This window comes from Hipposideros armiger, unplaced genomic scaffold, assembly GCF_001890085.2.
Source record: "Hipposideros armiger isolate ML-2016 unplaced genomic scaffold, ASM189008v1 scaffold_40, whole genome shotgun sequence".
NCBI classification, from domain to species: domain Eukaryota; kingdom Metazoa; phylum Chordata; class Mammalia; order Chiroptera; family Hipposideridae; genus Hipposideros; species Hipposideros armiger.
The window spans coordinates 4,524,489-4,544,269 of record NW_017731390.1 but is presented as its reverse complement, the minus strand read 5'-3'; the positions used below and the strand labels follow the sequence as shown (position 1 = coordinate 4,544,269).

General features: G+C 39.6%; 1 protein-coding gene across 4 annotated transcripts in view; it reads left to right on the top strand.

Moving 5' to 3' along the window:
- IKZF3 (IKAROS family zinc finger 3) overlaps window positions 1-18,234 on the top strand; it is a 78,918-nt gene extending 60,684 nt beyond the window's left edge. For 3 of the 4 annotated variants that reach the window (XM_019638469.1, XM_019638470.1, XM_019638471.1), the window contains 2 exons: window positions 5,832-5,948; window positions 16,099-18,234. In XM_019638469.1, coding sequence (XP_019494014.1) covers window positions 5,832-5,948; window positions 16,099-16,802 — 821 coding nt within the window. In that variant the 3' untranslated portion in view covers window positions 16,803-18,234. Of the gene's footprint in view, window positions 1-5,366; window positions 5,718-5,831; window positions 5,949-16,098 lie in introns of those variants that run through there. The other variant, XM_019638472.1, reaches the window with a different exon arrangement.
- The last annotated feature ends 1,547 nt before the right edge of the window (window positions 18,235-19,781 follow it).

Here is a 19,781-nt window from a genome sequence, read left to right as displayed (position 1 = left end):
TGTGTGTGTGTGTGTGTGTGTGTGTTTTGATTCTCCTGGAAGTTGGGGGGAAAAGTAAGTGCACTACCCTCTATGAACAACAAGCTCAAAATTATTAATTTTTAAGTAAGATTACCACCTTACTTCCCATTCACCATAACCTTTTTTAGACATTTCAAATTAGGAAGGTATCAAAAGAAATATTTGAGCTATCTTCAGTGGTATAAGGTGATTCAGGAAATGCTGAAATACAGAGGATGAGTTCATTTGCATTTCACAGGGTGGTTTGATGGATGCGTGCAACATATTTTAAGTCTCAGCAAAAAAATAAAGGGTTAACTAAGTCAGCAAGTTTTGATTTTTTTTAAACAAATATGTTGTAATATGGTGGTTTCAGGTTACAAAATATATAAAGCCACAGCTTAATGAAATATAATAAATACTGCATGTCAGTCAATGTATTATTCTCTTTTATATTTCAAATATTTCCCACGATTTTCCCCAAAATCCAAAATGTAAAGATGGTGTAATCCAACACAAGCCAATACTTTAATTATTACCAATATGGTTTCCATTTCTCTTTCCTTCCTAAAATTGGGAGTCCCAGTCTGGACATAGTGTCCCATTCTGAACCTGATGATTAAAGTAGTCATCTTTATCCCTATGTAAATCTTATCCCTTCATACCTAGCTTTTAAAGTGATGGTGCTCCATTGCTACTGTGGATTCAGCACTTATTCTTCAAGTGCTTATTATAAATTGAAGTGCAGCCTAGTGTGAGAGCCAAGCTTTGAGACCAACCTGTCCCCAACAGGAAGCAAGCCTTTATGGAAGCAGGACAGATAAAAAGGCCTTGGAGTGGAAGACTAGTCTGCAAAAGTATGCCGTGTTGGGCAACAGAACGTCTGGCCTTATTGATCATTTTTCTTTTATACTGATAGCATTTGTTGTCTTCTCTGTGTGTCAGGCTCTGTGTCAGAGCTGTTTGTAAAGATGAGTGAAGGTTAAAGCTCTACCCTTGAAGAATTCACTCCAACAAGGGAATGGGTACTTGATCTATTGATATAACACCAGGTCTAATAGAAAATGTGTGATATTGCCACTTCAGTCCACATTTCTTCTCCAGACATCACGAATGACATCATCAAGATAATCCAATTCTGCTGTCTTAATGGAGTATATATGAAAAAAAGAATGACTACAGAATACCCCAGATTTCATTTTCACATTAGCTTGATCCTTATTCCAGAAAGGGACTAACAGCTGGTATAGAGATTCATTTAGCCTCATTTCACACAAATTATGAATACTTAGAGTGGGACATATTTTTGTATGACAATGAGTTCTAGCAATAACAAGATTTTTAAAGTAATTGAATAATTATATTTATTTATGAATCTAGGAGTCAAAACCTTTTATCTTTATTCTCATTGTTTCAGTTGAGCTAATACAAGCATAAGAGTTTCAGAATAAACTTGTATTTTACCAAGTAGCAGACCAAAGAAAAAGTTAAAAAACGTTTTAATCGTCTATTTTCCCAACTGATTATTCTTTTTAAAAATTGATACTATCTCACAGGTAATATTCTTTCTGCTTGCACAAAAAGGCAACAATTTTATGTAACTTTTTTGTTAGAACCTGTCTCAGTCTTTGATAGCAATCTCTTGCTAGACAATTCTGATTGCACATTAACACCCCTTTGTTCCACTCTCCATGAGCTACTGACACCATAGAAGAGACAGGAAGCATGCCTCTTACTTGAGCTCCATTTAACACTTCAAGATCTAATGAAGGATTTTGAACAAAAACAAAAACACAACAAATTACATAAAATCTGAAATCACTTTGAGATAGAAATTGCAGCCTGTAAACAGTTAACTAAAAACCAAACTATTTAAAACGTTTGCATAGATTAAAGGTAGTAATCTGTTCTGTGATTATGACTTCATATCAGTTTTGTTATTTTTTTTTTCAACATGTCTTAAAAATCATTTGCTAATGAAAATTGGTATATGTACTATCTAGTAGGCAAGTGCCACGAAGGGAAATTGGTCCAGAATTACAGCCCCACTCCTTCTACACTCACTCATGAACCAAGCGTACAAATTGTTCCTTGCCACCATCCCATATTCCCCACACCCACCCCTTGCGACATTAAACTGCCAAATACCACCTAGGAACGGATTTCCTATTTCGTCATTTACACCCATTATCTTGTTCCCTTACTATCTTGCCAAACTGGTTTCCCTCCACTTACATTTTTAAGACATGATGCAGCAAGATAACAAGTCTAGACTATTTGTATAAATAGACAGTTGGATCTTAAAGCTGAAGCCCAGAACCAAAAGCCAATAGTCCTTTTTTTTTTTTTTTCCTTTTCGGTGTACTGCCTAAACTCTTTGTCATCCCAAAAAGATTGTCTAACTCCACAGCATTTCTTTGTGTTTTAAAAGGCAGTCATTTAGCGGTATTGTGCAGCAGCTGTCCAGCTATTGCAAGGCAAAAATCTAGCAGTTTGGGAAAGAAAATGAGAGTGTGCCATATTCAATTGAAAGTTTGGCCTTTGCCTAACTTGCCAATTAGAAAACTCAGTTAACTCGGTGAAGATGAACTTAATCTCTAAAGTGTGTTCACATGTACAATGACGATGGGCTCTTGGAGTTGGTATTTTGAGGAAATGATCCAGGAGGAGGGTATGAGCAGATGAAACCTTCCCGCTTAGTTTCAGGGGATTTCTTCCAATCTAATCAGAGTTGTGGAAATGGGAAAGTCCACCTGTGCCTCAAATTCTCTGTCTATCCATAACCTCTAGAATGTCATCTTTTTAAAATGTGAGTCATTTGGTCACTGATTTACAGGGTAAGATGTATCTAGAAGTAACTGTGAAGACAAGCTTGGTGAGTAACCAGGGATAAAAGGTGATGTTATCTCAGAGGCTTGCCATTTAGTGATATGCCCTAATTACGTTATTTAGGTCAATGTAGCCCCGCTTTAGCATCCTCCCAAATATAGAGGATATTGAGTATGTGTTCCCAGAAAGCTGCTTGTGGTAATTGATAGAGACTTTGGTAAAATGTACACAGTGACTGCTGAGAGACAAGGGAGAAATCTAGACTGGCAGCACAATGCCTGGGAAAGTCCTAAGACGAAACAGACATGGGTCTGGGCGATGATTAGAGGAATGACTAAAGGAACTAATAAGAATAGCGGTAAAACGGGGATAAAGTTTAAAATTCCCAAAGTAGTGTTCTTCATTCTCATGTCACTATACATTTTTTTGGTAATAAATACAAAGTGGTAGGGGGAGACTTACCCGGATTTAATGCTCTCACAGTTGCTCAAACCAGAATAAATTGTTCCCAGTCTACACACAAACTTCGCTGCCTCTCTGATGCTTCTAAGAAGAAGCCTCCTTATAACAGCCTCAGGAACTTATTTTCAATCCCAGGCCTTTGTCTTTCGTCTCTCTGCTTTTGGGGCTCTGAGTAGTGAGTGCCACATCTGGCGGTGGTTTGTGTGAAAGGAAATAATATATATAATAGTTTCCTGTTTGGTCATTTAAACCTATCCCTGTGCTGGACAGAATTTGACCCACTTCACTCAATAGCAGTGTCCTGTCACTAACGTGCCACTTCTTTACAACAGCCGGTCAGCCAAAGTTGTATTACTTCACCGCTAGCCCAAAAGCTGCCCAGGCCTCATTCTGACCTTCCTTGTTTTCATTACACAAATAGTGTTGTTAGTAGCTTAAATTGGAGGCTAGAATTTATTTCTTGAGAGTGTAGAATTATTTTTGATAAGAAACTCACAAAATCTAGTAAATATCCTCTTCTCTTATTCAGCTTTGGGGCCAGATATCATTTTATTCCTGAATTTTAAAAAGTCCTGAGCTTCATGATTTATTATGTAATGACTGGCCTAGAGTTTTAAAAAACAAAACCAAAAATATGCCCACAATAAAATTGAAAACTACTTAGCACTTTGATTTCTCTTTTTCTGGTTTGTCTTTGGTTCTCTTGCCCTGACCATACCTGACAGTCTGGCCCTGGAGGTCTCTGTCATTCATTTCCTGCAAAGATGGCCAGTGTTTTTCTCTCTGGGCCTGTCCATTTGTGGCACTGACTGTCTGAGAGACCATGGAATTGGTGACATTATTTCCGTACATTAGGCAACCTTTCACACAGCCAACTCTTCCACTACAGAATAAGCACTGACAATTCCTAAATCTGTGTATATAGTTGGGGGGGGAAATTCCATTCTGCAATCATCACTTGCTTTTTACTCTCATCTCTTAAATGTATTTCAATTCTTTTTCCTTAGAGACATTAGAAACCTACGGATCCTTCATTTTAGTGTTTAGTTTAGGCCTCCTGAAATGCTTACAAGAAAACAGAGAGAAATGTTTGTAGTATCACAGTATGTTTGCTTAGGGCAGGAGTGAGTAAACTGTGACCCTCAGGCCAAATGTTGCCAGCAGCCTGTTTGTGTAGAGGGGTTTTACATTCTTAAAGGGTGGTGAGTTGGGGTGGGGTGGGGTGGAATGGGGCAGGGGGGACAGAGACTATGGAGCAGAGATGGTATGTGTCCCACAAAGTTTAAAATATCTACTATCTGGTCCTTTACAGAAAAATGTTGCTGATCTCTAGCTTGGACTAACATCATGTGTTCAAGTTTAAAGCCTTATATTTAGAGCAGCCTGTATGTCATTGAACTTTAAACATGAACTCTTACTGGGTACTTACTGCCTGCTGTATGAGGGTAAAAAAAATATATATATATATATATATATATATATATATATATATATATATATATATATATATATTCCAATTAACTATTTAAACTATTTAGTTGATTCTTCCATTGGTTCTCAATTCTGGCTACATTTTAAAATCATCTGGAGAGATTTAAAAATATTATTGCCTAGGCCCCTATACCAGAGATCCTGATTTAATTGATCTGAAATGGGGGCCTGGGCATAGGTGTGTTTTCCATGTTCTTTAGGTGATTCTAATGTTCAGGCAGGTCTGAGAACCACAAGCCTATACCACTGGAAGGTCTATGCGTGGATCAACAATTAGACCATATTCTTAGGCAGTTCTTATTCACATTTTTCATTAGAAATGTAATAAAGATTCATTATACAAATTGCTCTTTAATTTCAAGACAGAAGTGTTGCTCAGGGAAATTTTAACTGAGACAGTTTTTAAATGTGAAGCGCATATGAAACAGATAATGCAGAGCCCAGAGAAATAGAATTTTAAAAGATAGGAACTGAAAGGAGCATGCTAGGGGGAAAAAAGAAAGAAAGAAAAAGAAAAGAAAAAAACACTCAGAATTTCAATACACAAATCACTGAGTAGATTTCTTGCTATCTGGGTAAGTGTATTTTCAAAAGTGCTATTAACATAAACAGAGCAGTAAATCTGGGGCACCATACTTTTTTTTTCAAAGTTGTTAAGAAGAATTATATCAGTCTGCAGGTGTCACACGCAGTTACTCAGAATCAGAAAGAAGGCTGATCGGGGGTTAGAAGATCTCCATCTATCTATGTTTTTGCAACCAACCACGTCCAGGCTGTTTATTTAATACTTCCTCTTGCTAATGAAGGTACTGGTTGGGGATGGGTTGGGCTTTCCCATCTCAGCATAAGGACTGCAAGATTTGAATGTGCCCTGGTGCCCTGGCTTCACTGACCACAGCAGGTTCCCCAGGCAAGAATCTGAGCAGTAACAACAGGTAACAACAGAGTGTGCATCAAACCTCTGACCCTTTTCCTTCCACTTTATTTTCTTTTCTCCCCCATTTACCAACGTGTTCTTTTCCCTCTTCTTTTTACATTTTCCAAACCAGCAAGTGCGGAGGCAAGACACATCAAAGCAGAGATGGGAAGTGAAAGAGCTCTCGTTCTGGACAGATTAGCAAGCAATGTGGCAAAACGAAAAAGCTCAATGCCTCAGAAATTCATTGGTAAGAATACAACGCTTTTCCTGCTGTTGTTAGCAGATAGTTTGAATAAGATAACATAGGATGCTTACTACACAGGCCCTTCCTAGCTTAATCTCTGTTAAAAGAAGGTAATTGGTTTTCCATTGTACACATTTATTCTTCATGATTCATTGTGATAGCTAGAGCAAATAGAATAATATTTTAACTAAAGAATCTTAACAACTGAAGATGGGAATATTTGGTATCCAATTTCCTAAATGGAGTTGATGTCAAAAATGCTGTTCCTTCCTCTTTATTCTGAATGACATATGTTGCATGAGAGACTTTATGCAATTTACACCAGTAAGATGTTCGAGATAACATTTTTGTAATCTTTTGTAATTATATTTTACAAGTTGGTTCCGTTATCATGCTCAAACTTTTTGTATGCTCTAAAATGAATTGCCATATTTTCTTGAATTTGATTGAGAGTTGGCTTTAAGGGAAAGTGGTTGGGAAAACATAGATTGAAATAACAAGGTTTGATTTAACCATTTATCTTACTGGAGTTAATTTTTATGCCATTGGTTTTCGCATTGTCAAAAAATACAGCAGAAGGAGATGGCTAAGAAGTAATCATGATTAAAGGATTAGGACTGCCGAAGGGCAGAGATATTTTGCTGAACTCTCCCAGATGTTTACATAAATGTCACCATGATATTTAAAATAGATTTTGTATTGGTATTTTTGTACTTGTACTTGTGAAGTACGCAGCTGAATTGAATGTATCAGTTTTGCTATAAATTGAAAGTCAGTGATATTGAATAAAAATAGTTATCACATGAAAATAGGTCTCCCTCAACACCAGTAATATTTTAGAAATCTGTCAGTCTGTTTTTCCCAAGTTACTTGCCACTGTTGATTTCTTATTCCAGTCCTTTTGTGTTGATTCTTTTCAATAGCTTTTCTAGATATTAAGTTTTTAAATCCAGTTAAATTTTATTCTGATCTAGATATTTTTTTACAGGCAGACATTTTATGTGAATTATAAAGATATATTGAAAGAACCCATATATTTCAAAATTACCTAGTTTGGTATTTATGCTTATTTATTTTATTTTGATTAGCTGACAAAGTATTTGCACCTTTTTAATCACATTAAAAGTAAATTCTGTCAGACTAAAGTTGGTGCATTTCTGTTTAGAGAGACCCCCTTCTCCTTACCATCTTCTATATGGAGTTAGGCACAGAGGACCAATTGTGATTCCAAGACATTATCTTAAGACATGGCTCATATGTCTTTTGATCTTTACTTTTGTGAAGAGTCTCTGAATGGAGTACAAAAGAAGCCTGAATTGTTATTCTGTGCTATGAGTGTATCTTAATTTGGGGAAAGTTTTGACTCTAGAAATGGCTGTAGTTGATGTGGGAGGGGCTTGGGGAGAAATGGGCAAGAAAAAAATGTAAAATGACTTAATTTCAATCCACTTGTGGTCCATGCATAATGCATTTTGGTCTAAGAGAACTAAAATATGAGAGAAGTTCTTTTTCTTTTTTTTTTTAAGTGGTGAAAGAGCAGTTTAGTAGAAGAGATAGTACACTTCAAAGAAATAGAAGATTGCCTGAGCAGTAGAGAATGGCTCAAACGGCCATTATTAGAAGAGAAAGTACACTCCAAAAAGTTTGGAGTGGGCCCAGCAAAAGAAGGAGCTCAAAAGGCGAGAGAAGGCTCTTATGGCTGCCCTAAACCCATCGAAGCCCTACTTAATAGAATAAAAGTTGCTTTGGTATTTTCATGGGTTTAAAAACACATAGTTCCTATGTCCAAGTCCATGCCATTTTGCTCATTGCATCAGGAATCCGTATTCCATTTGTTTGTTACCATTGTGACCAGAGGATTTTCACTCCTCCATTTCCAGACTCATGAGAGATGTTGATTTTGTAGGTGCTGATTTTTCTCATCTTCTGAACCATCATGCTCTCTCTATGTAGAATCAGGAAACCCAGTAGAGTTAGCTTTTGATTTGAGCTGAGGTAGCAACTTCAGGGCTTCAGGGCCCCAAATAACTGAGGGAAATTTTTTTTTTTTTGTAACTTGTGGTATAGTGCAGTAGGAAGAACACTGGATTCAAGGCCAAAAGACCCAGGTTTCTATTGTAGCTCAGTCATTTCTTAACCATGTGTGTTTAGACAAATCACGTAACCTTTCTAGGCCTCTGTTTACTTACTCATCTGTGAAATAAGGAGACCCATTAGGTGGTGAAGTGATCAGGAAGGTCCCCTCCCAGCTCTATCATTCTACCAGTCTGTAAGAGGAGTTAGAAAAGGCAGTAATCATGAATACCACTTCGTGTTTATAAGCCCATGTGTGTAACTGCAGAAAACTTTTTTCTCAAGGTTGTACAGACATGGTGTTTATGTTATGAGCCATAACATATATATTTTAGAGTTTGTTTTTGGGTTTTTTTTTTGTTTTGTCTTTGTTTTTGTTTTTTTTTAGGAAGATGAATCTGAGAATCCATAAAACAGCTGCGTTAGCTCAACATTTATATATTTGACTTAGGGCATCACGGCTTGTTCATTTGCTCTTTCGTCCATTCATTCATCATGAAATGGTTTTAGAGCTCCTGCTACACACACGATATTCTTGTTCCTGAGCACTGTTCTTATCTTCTAGCATTAGCTTATATCCTGCACCTTCGTTTTAGAGATATTTTTTAAAATAAAAGAAAGCCCTTGAATCATTTAACTGAATCAACCTTTTGAATTGGTAAATAGCAATATCAAAGGAAGGGAGGAACATTATGGCACTGCACAATGAATGTATGGGCTGGAGTGATATAAAACATATGAAGCTAATGTTTCCCTTCCTCCCGTCTTCTCTTGTCTTTTCTCTTCTCTCTCCTATGTTTCCTCTCCAAGACACCATTTTCTGAAAAGATCAGCTGCCAGGGAAATGGCAATGGGTAAAGTGTGAAGGAAGAGTGAGTCACTCCCTTTAATCCTTGCTGACAGTTGCACAGCACTCAGACCAACCTTGGCTTCCCTGACCTCTTGAACTGTGACAGTAAAGGTGAAATTATAGCATCAGGTCAGCCTGATACTTTCCCAGCAGGCTAGAGGTAATTACCAGTAGGTAGCATTTCTCATCCATTAGGGACAAACAGTAGATGAGTGACAATTGGATTAAGTCCAAGTGCATTTAGAAACACACAAAAAATATGCCTCTATTGAAGAGTAAGAGTAAAATAAAATCGCCCAAGTAGGAGAAAAATAAAATCATTTTTTCCCTAATTCTTCAAGAAATTTTATATCACTTTCTCTAAAATGGGAAATAAATTGACACACATTCATTAGAAATCAGCATCTTTACATCATCAAAATAATCCTTCTTAGTTCTTTTCAAAGAACAAGAAGACCTTACTTTTAGCACCTAACCCTTTTAGGGTTGTCCTTTCTCTGAATCTTATTTTCCTGTTATAAACTTGTTGGGCTATACTTCTAACTAGGCCATGTTCAAATACTTGGCTCAAAAATAGAGGCCAGATTTCTCTCCTGGAGGGAGGAGGAAAATGACTACATTTCTGCATATTTCTTTTTCTGATTTTCATTCTTTCTCCAAAAACAGATGTGTTATTCAAACTAAAGTGGTTACCATAGCATCTCTTTATTTTTCTTTTTAATTTTATGTATTACTTTATTAAATAAAGTTTTCATGTTGAAAATAACATGAAAAAAGATTTCACTCACCTCGCGGTAAACATGTGCATGAGGTTTTGACACTTCACCAAACACCATCGGTTCTCCCTGTAAGTAAGTAATGCGAAATTGTCCACTTTGGTTAACAGAGGGACAGGAAGCAGTTTTAATATCTGTTTCTAAAAGCACAAAGTATCTTCTTCTCCTACCCCTTCCCAAAGAGCTGAAATCCATAATCCTATATGCATTTACAAAGTCACAGAATCTTATAGCTTGAAGGGCTATTAGGAGCCACCTGTGAAGTACTTTTACCAAAGCAAGAAGGGAAGTCAGAGAGATGGATTCCCTATCAGCACAGCTCGTAGGTCACAGAGCAGGGCCAGAACCTAGGGCTGTAAAGTGCTGCAGTCCAAGGGAGTTCACCCAGAGCACTGCGTGGCATATGTGTGACACAGGGGCTTTGGACAGAGACGAGTCTGGTCACTGAAAACTGGTGAAAGAAAAGCCCTGAAGAAGGGCAGTCATTCTCCCTCAAGGGTGTGTTTCCTTAAGAAAAGAAGTGTCTTCTCCTGGTGACTCCATCAGGACAGACTATATCCAAACAGCACGTCATTGTGCCTTACAGAGGACAAAGACTTCTGCAGTGACAACCACAAAAATAAATGTGGTCTCCAGCTCAGTTTTCCTCCCCGCCACCCCCACAGCTGTCTCTGTTCACTCTCCTTCCTGCTTCTTGTTTTGTGGCTCCCCTCTGCTTTCTTCCTCCTGGAAGAAGTGTTAGTCACTTTAGTCTCATTTAGATTGAGATCAGAGCCACAAATCACCATCAGATATTCCATTTACCCTACTTTTTTTTCTTGGGATATGTGCTTGTAGTGAGAATAAGCGATAATACACAGTGCAAATTGTATGAAGGTAGCAACAAATACATTCAAGTGACTTGAAGAAACTTAAAGAAAACCTGAATATTTCACATTCCCCCATCATGATGATTATAATATTGGAATTGTGTTCTTTTTATAATGTTCAAATAATTTTTCCCCCTCCTCACAAAAACCTTTCAATGGCTCCCCATTGCAATAAAATCCAAACCCCCCAGGCTGTCTGAGCCTTCCACAATCTGTCTCGAATTCACCTTTTCTAATTTTATCATTTCAGCCAGCTAGCTATTCCTTTAATTCAGCCACAGTGAACTACTCCCTTCTATATAATACTTGCCCACTTCCATGTAGTCGTTCTTTCCCTGCTCTTGGTCTGGAATGCCCACCCTCACATCTGCCCTTATAAGTATAGAGGGTGCAAAAAAAATGTGTACACATTTTAAGAAAGGAAAACTGTATTAAAATTGTAATGCTATACTGTATTTCCACATGTATAAGATGCTCCCATGTATAAGATGCACCTTAATTTTGGGGCCCGAAATTTGAAAAAAAAAGTATTACATAAAGTCATTGAACTCAAGTTTTATTCATCATAAAATTCATACAACTCCTCATCATTTGTGGGAAATGCAAGTAAAAAAAAATCTACAACCACTGTATAAGATGCACCCAAGTTTTTAGACCCCAAACTTTTCGAAAAAGGGTGCGTCTTATACATGGGGGAATACAGTATACCGATATCAAGGTGAACCCAAGTCACGTTTGACTTCTGCAATTACCACCAGCATCCAGACACTTCTGATTACAGCGAACTACTGCTTGAGCAACATTGACCACAGTGTCCACTTGTATACATTTTTTTGGCACCCCTGGTACATGTGGTCTTCATCCCCTGCTCTCCTCTCAGCTCTCTTCTCCCTCTGCATTCAAGGCAAGTTTAAAAGTCTGCTTTTTGTGAGACATATGACTGTCTCCACCACCACCACTACCACCACCTCAGATGACAAGGGGTCTTTAAAGAAAAGAACATATTAACATTTGTCCCATGTTATGTGTGGCATATTTGAGAAGTGGTCTGTGTTTTTCTCTCTCTGCTCTCTTGTCTACTCTATACTTGGTTCCACTACATAGTATTAAGGATACAGATTTGTAATGAAGTTCTGTAAATGCTGCACCTCCTATTGGATTCAATTATGTTTGTATTACTCAAAGCCTCTAACATGGTGTGACGATGATGATGATGATGACAATAATCATCATAATAAAATATCTCTTATTGAGCGCTTCATATGCTAGTCACACTGTTAAGCACCTTATAGATATCAAAACTCTGTGCATCATAGATATTTCTTGAATGCTTCATGCTGGCCCATATGGAACAAAGCACAGTTGCTTTTTCACTGCTTATGGGAACCATCCCAGCAGAGAATCTGAAGTCACTGCCAGTGGTGGGATTGTGCAGCTATGGGCAAGGTAGCAGCTGGGAAACAGTTAATGCCAAACCCATACTGAGGTATTTGGGCCCTTGGATTGCATCCTGGTTCTCCATTTAGCAACTGAGCAGCTTTGGCAACTTAATCAAACTGTTTGTGCTTTAGGTTCTTCATCTGACTAAGAGATGCTAATTCATCTAGGTAAAATGAGACAATATTTAAAGTATCTAGGACAGCATTGGATATATAACAGGGGCTAAATAAATAGTAGCTGTTCTTATTAGTATTCTGTGTAAGGCACAGTGCTAGGTACCATGAAGTACAAAGACCAGAAGTAAACAGGTTAGGGTGTGGATCTCATCCACCCCAAAGGGAGAGGTCTGAACCCACATGCTCAGTGACGGTCCCTTTTAGTTCTAGGCTGTGATTCTGTACTTTGAAGATGGCATTTAGCAGCCCACAACCATATGCCCTCGCCACATGGCCGTAATTCAGGTCAGATAGTTGCTCAGTTTAGAGTTACCAAAGCCTAGGTATTAGGGATCGACACGTTTAAAAAGAATCACAGGTAGGGAATGGCCCAACCCTGCAGCCTTGGTTTCGAAACTTAGGACTTGCTGTTGCCATTTGTATTTTCATTGGGAGAAAACCTCTAATTCAGCCTGAAGCTGCTCTCATTAGTCATTGAAAGGTGCAGTATGATTTTGACTAGAAGCTGGACTAGAGGCTCCGTGCAGGTTTGGGAGCAGTTACACTCTTGTGGTTTGACTAACCTTTCTTATGAGTGTGTTACTAAAGAAACGTGAGCTGTTGGCTTTTCAATTACTGTAGCTTACCCATTCTGAGTTTCATACACATTGAGTCATCGTGTCTACAGGTGACTGATAATCATCTGCACGACTCAAGTTACCGTAACTCGGAGATGAGGGGATCTGATGACTGCAGGGTGCGTGCACGTGAAGATCTTAGGCTCTCCCATCTTCTTAACAATGAACAATGGTCTGCGTTAACCGCAGAACTCAGTCACATATTTCCACTCATCCAGAGGTTCTTTTTCCTCTTAATGTTTTGCCTCTTACAACTTTAGCACTCAGCTGTTTTCTGACATAGGCTGCAGGTGGTATGGGTTGTGAAATGTTAGGCCTTGTTAAGCAAAGCCATCTTCTGGGAGAAAGGATTAAGGCAGAGTTTGTGATGTGCCTGCCCCACCCCGGAAACTTTCTGGAGCTTCATTGTTAGGTGAAAAGATGAAAACATTCTCAAGAACGCCTGGTATATGAGGAGTCGAGTAGAGCTGGCCACGCTGGAACATCATCAATAACCCTGAAAAGGCCACGAAACCAAAGTTCATCACTTCTTTGTGACTCTTAGGGGAATGGATATTTGTAACCCTTAGCCACCTTTCCTCTTCTCAGGCTCATTCTCCCAAACAGCCTTATCAAAGATACATCCAATCTGGAAGTTAAAAATAAGAACCATTGGTTACTTTGGCAAAGGTCTACTTTTCTGTTGCTTTTTATTGCGTTGCCAAGGCAGGATGTTTTGCTTTGCGTATGTTTTCTCTCAGGTATTTGTCTAGAAACTACCAGGTTGGCCTTGAGGTAGTAGGGATGCAGGACAAATGCGTCTGATTAGATTAGATCTGTTAGCTGGTCTTTCTGGCTGCAGTTTCTTGCTGTTCCGGTCCATCTTACACATTGCTGTTACATGAATATCCTGAAAATAACATTTTGACCACAAGCCTCCCTTGCTCAAGGCCATGTGATTGTTTGCACTTTGTTCAAATCCAAACCCTATGGTTGGCCATTCAGAATGTCCATCATTTGGTACCGCCAAGTGTTTTCTTTTTTCAATATCTCCCAAAATGTGGGATGCAGGAGGCCCAGAGGGCATTTAAAAACCTTGATCCACATGGCAAGAAAATTATTTTCTTTTTAGCTCTCTTTCAGTCTCCCTGATTATACCAAAGAGAAAGATTTAGATTTAATTTGATGCTAGCTGTCTTTACCACTAATCTACCATTTGGGAATCCCTGTTTTGAACAAAGAGGGAGGGGATCTTTGTCTCCAAGTGCACACAGTAATGTCTGATCAAAATGGAATCGATTGCTCTGTTTCATCATCTTGATTTTACCTTCTATTTGTGGCAAGTGATTCTGGTTTTCCATTTATGTTAGTGATACAAAGTTTCCTTAAAAAACATTTATTTTAACAAAAGAAAGAGAAAAAAGAAAGAAAGAAAGAAAGAGGGAAAGAAACAGCGAATGGATTCAAACAAAACAAAAACCCCTGATGTTTACCTAGTGCTTTCTGTGTGCCAGGCACTGTTCTAAGCGCGGACCAGTGACCTGTGAGGTAGATACCATTATTATCCCCATTTTACAGGAGGACATGGAGCCATAGACAAATAACTGGCCCAAGGTCATGCAGCTAGTAACTGATGAGCCAGCATCAAATCTAGTCCATCTGACTCTAGAGCTCATGCTGTCAGTCACCACCCTGGTGTGTGAACACTGCAGAATGTGAAGGAATAAGTGAAGCTTGAAAAATACTTTCTTTCATACTCCTTGATATTAGCTATAGCCAGACTCTTAGTCTTCCCTGCTCATGTCCTGTCTAGTCCCACTTCTCTGCCTTCATTCATGCTCCTCCCTCAATTAGGACATCTCCTCTACCTCTCTGAAAATCCAAATCCTACCATTTCAAGATCCTGCTCAAAATTTAGGTTTTGCAAGAATACTTTCCCTTCCCCAAGTACTCCTGATTTTTTTGCATTCTCTTAACACTTAAATATACAATTTGTACCAAACTGCCTTGCCCTTGCCTCGTAATTCTTTTTATAGAAGACATATTACTCCCCTGCTGACATGCCTCAAACATGGCATTTGGAATATAATCAAAGGCCTCCATATGGCAAGGCCACCCTTTCACAGCTTTTAACATGTATTTTTCTCCAGTTCCATATATACAGGCCTTATTTCTCTCCCACTAGGTTGGAGACACCTCAGGAAAAGGAACTGGTTCTCCCAATCCTTTTGTTTTCTTGTGGGTTTTCATTACTGGACCCTGTACTGTATGGCAGGGACAAATTTTGGAACCACCGTGTGCCTAGGACATGTTAGAGAAAAGAGGAGAGGTATAGCTCAGCAAATCTTTCTAGAATCCAGCACCTACAGAATGAAAACGCGTCAGCAATAACCTTAGCCTCACTTGCAGCTCTTGACATAGCTTTCCCGCTTTCTCTTCCCTCTACCAGCCACTCACCACTGAGCACATCTGCCCTCACTTGCAGACCCTGCTCCTGCTTTCCCTGTGGCCAGAGAGCCTCTGTTTTCTAACACACAACGCCCACACGCCCTGAAGGTGGCTAAACTCTGTTTTCAAAATTTCTCAGCAGTTTGACATGCGAAATAGGAGAGGGTGACCACAAATAAATGTTTCAGTTAAGTGTGAGATAGGTCCTAATGATCGCATATGTATCAATGATACATTTTTTTTTCAAGCAAAAGAATAACACACTTTATGAAAGGGACAAAGATCATGTTCTTTCATCAAGAAAGCTTTTCTAAAACTTTCTACATTTGAAGCTCTTTTACTTAAATCTCAGTCTGGTGACCAATGTGTTTGGGGAGTGGCAAGGGCAGGGAGTGGGGAGTTTCTGGAGCTATTTTTTCTACCCCTGTAGCTATTTAAAAAGCCGCTGAGGCTCGTCACTGAACATCCCCACTTTCTGCAGTACTTCCGTCCCCCTGGCTCCTTTGTATGACAAGCAGAAAATAACAAGCAAAATAAGAGTTTGGGAAATGACTGTGTCTTAAGCGTTCTCGCACAGGGGAAGTGCAGAAGCCCCGATGCTCCTGCACAGGGAGCCCCCTTGAGCCCCCATCTTCCTGTTCTCTTGCTTCCTTTTCCCCAGAGTTCCCCTCTGACAGGAGCAGTGGAAACAACTCACATGGTGGCTTCAGCTTAATGACATCTCTGACTCTTCCTTTTGCCTGCTGGCTTAATTTATTCTGACTGCCCAAATGTGTGCTGTCAACCGCTGTCCCCTGAGACTTCAGCACCGCATGGAACCATTCTGCTGGACTGGGTGTCCTTGAACATGATTCCGAAAAACAATTTTACAAACACTCTGCCTGCGTATTTTTCCTTTTGTAACTCACTCTGTCATTTGTTCTAGGTGAAAAGCGCCACTGCTTTGACGTCAACTATACTCCCAGCTATATGTACGAGAAAGAGAGTGAGATAATACAGACCCGAATGATGGACCAAGCCATCAATAATGCCATCAGCTATCTTGGTGCTGAGGCCCTGCGCCCGTTAGTCCAGACACCCCCTGCTCCCACCTCAGAGATGGTTCCAGTTATCAGCAGCATGTATCCCATAGCCCTCACCCGTGCTGAGATGCCGAATGGTGCGCCCCAGGACCTGGAAAAGAAGAACATCCACCTGCCAGAGAAGAGCCTGCCTTCTGAAAGAGGCCTCTCCCCCAACAACAGTGGCCATGACTCCACGGACACTGACAGCAACCATGAAGAACGCCAGAATCACATGTACCAGCAAAATCATATGGTCCCTCCACGGGTCCGCAATGGAATGCCGCTGCTGAAGGAGGTCCCCCGTGCCTATGAACTCCTCAAGCCCCCACCCATCTGCCCACGAGACTCCATCAAAGTGATCAACAAAGAAGGGGAGATGATGGATGTGTATCGGTGTGACCACTGCCGAGTCCTCTTCCTGGATTATGTGATGTTCACTATTCACATGGGCTGCCATGGCTTCCGTGATCCCTTTGAGTGTAACATGTGTGGGTATCGAAGCCATGACCGGTATGAGTTCTCGTCTCACATAGCCAGAGGAGAGCACAGAGCCACACTGAAGTGAACATCTGGCCCCAGAGATGATTTGCACCTAGCATTCAACATCGCTTTTAAAAACTGATACCCCCGCCTAACAAGTCACTCTCAAAACAAACTCAGTTCCAAACTCCTTTCCATACCATGTTTAGTACCCAAAGGCTCATGTTCATGTGGACAACAGAAAAACTCAGACTCCATTCAACAGTTGCTTGCAGATATACCATGTTACTACTTTGTGCAACCTTTGTTTTCCCATCAGGAACTTGAATTTTGTGATATTTTAAAAAGCCAATGAAGTATTTGGTCATTGTCTTTTGCATCAATAGAACAGGCTTTCTTTGGAGTTTGTTGTCAGTCGAAAGAGCCCCCCTGTTGTGCTGCATGAGACATTCTTTCTGAGATACGTTAGCCAGCCATACATGCAAAAGCCTTCTGGTTGTAAGCCCAGGTCCACAGAGAAGAGCTGACCAGCTGAAATTGTTGGGAAGCCTCACCCTTCTGTACTTAACACAAGGCTGAAGGGTTAGGATATAATCTCCCCATCCCAATTAGAGTCTAATAGTAAGGAAAAGAATAGCCATAAAATAAGTGCCTGTTACCAATGACTGAAGACCTAATCACTGAGCATCAGATCCATTTCTTATTACATAAACAAAAACAAAACAAAAAAAGAAAGAAATCATCTGATGATGCTTCTGCTTCTACTCTTTACCCTCCCATCTCCAATTAAAAGCTGCTTTGGGTTGAACCGGTTATCTACAGAAGAAATTCTATACCAGAACTGATGGTTTTAAATATAGACCGTCATTGAAACTCCAGGAAGTTATCCACTGTGGGTGACAGCATCCATTTCCTGTGATCAAGATTGGCAGAGCTGAGTTCTGAGTGGGAAGATGGTTTAGCAGCACCACCAGGGGAGAGAAAAAAAAAACACTGCTGAAAGTCCTTGGTCTCTTTCATGGAATATTAGTAAAGACCCAAAGCAAACTTGCCATTGATGTCTTTGACAAAAAAATACCAAAGAACCCCAAAAGTATGACTTAGTCACCCCCTCCCTACAGAGAGGACAACTCAGGGATAGACGCCATGAGTGTTATTTAGATCAGAGCTGAGCTTCATGATGGGGTAAGGAGGGGAACAGCTCTGCTGGCAGGCTCTTCTTCATCAGGCAGGTTGGGCTCCCCCTTATCCCCTTTTGAAATGGAGCTGCTGTATTCCACTAAGATTCCTGAAAGTCTGATCTTGGTTCTGCAGATGGATTGGTCATCTCTATCTTTAACTATGGGAGGCACGCTATCAAGGAAAAGCGCTGTGATCACTGTAAAATTAACACTGTAATAGGGGTCACAAAATCTGTTTGTTAATTCCACATTTGCCCTAAGCAGCTGTATGACTTTGGGCAAATCACTTAACTCTTTTTTTTAATTAAATTTATTGGGGTGGCAATGGTTAGTAAAGTTACATAGGTTTCAAGTGTACGTTCCTGTAATACATCATCTATATATCACATTGTGTGTTCACCACCCAGAGTCAGTTCTCCTTCCATCACCATGTATTTGACCCCCTTTACTCTCTTCTACCACTCCCCTCCCCCCTTACCCTCTGGTAACCACTAAACTGTTGTCTGTGTTTATGAGTTTTTGTTTGTTTGTTTGTCTTGTTCCTTTGTTGCTTTCAGTTTTATGTCCCACATATAAGTGAGGTCATATTGTTCTCGACTTTCTCTGACTTATTTCGTTTAGCATGATGATCTCAAAATCCATCCATGTTGTCACAAATGGCAGTATTTCATCTTTTCTTATGGCAGAATGGTATTCCATTGAAATCACTTAACTCTTAAAACTAAGTTTCCTTTACCGTTGCATAAGAGTTGGATTTAGACGTTCTCTAAGCTTTACATATATGTGATTATGCAGTAACCAGTTATTTTTTTAAAGCTCTTAATGTATTGGTGGGTATTTAATACCCACCAATGTTTGAAACAGTAAGTGTTTATGCAGCATTAAGTTTAAGCAGAAGCGTCTGTGTATGAATATGTGTTTCACATGTCTTTGGTGTGAAAATGGTAGTGTTAAGTTTTTCCTTTAACCACTGAGTTGTGAATGTGAAGAGGATGGTGGGGAGGAACAAAAAACAGGAAGATATTTTGATCTTGCCCCAAAGTGTACACACAAACTGGCACCTGCAGCTGCTTGCCAAAACCTTCTCTTTTTTTTCTTTTTTTTTTTTTTTCCTTTTTAAGAACTTGTGTTAGGGAAAATAAATTCTGCTTCCAGGGACAACTTCATGGAGCCTATTTACAAATTAAGAGTCAGCTTCATGAACATTTCTACCAGAGCCAAGAATCCCAAATTCCTGGTAGATTTGCATTTTATGTATCTGCCTTGATATTTCAAAAGGGTTTATGCATTAGGCTCAAACTCAACTCGTTTATGCACTGGCAGTAATTAAAATGTCCCACCTCAGACTGCACAAATGGCTCATCCCTCTTTGTGCTATGGTGTCTGTCTCAGGAAAAAAGATTTTGTGAAATTCCATGGCAACAGTCCCAACATGTTGGAGATTTCGGCTAAAAGACTAGATGTATTTCTGTGTGTAGTGTTCACTCTATCACTGTGTTTACATAATCCTAGACTCCAAGCTGTGCCAGGTTGCTTACACCCATTGTGAAAGAGGAGCTGCCTAATAAATTCTTGAAATATCACACATCCTGTTGACTATTCAGGGAACAAAAGAAAGAGAATTTGGAAGCAAGGATTAGAAGGAGAGGAAGCTAGGGAAAGCGAGAATTTCCACCAGATTAGTGGGAAAGTCTCTGCTGAAAACACCAACTTCTGCACCTTAAGGTAGTGAAACTCAGGCCCATCCCACCCACTTGGGAACGCTTTTTGTTGGTATGACCCTCATTTTCCCTGTGACTAATGGGTTTTCTGAATGATTTCCAAAGGTTGTACTTTCACTATGGCATTCTGAGCCTAGATGGGGGCACATCAAGTCCAGAGAA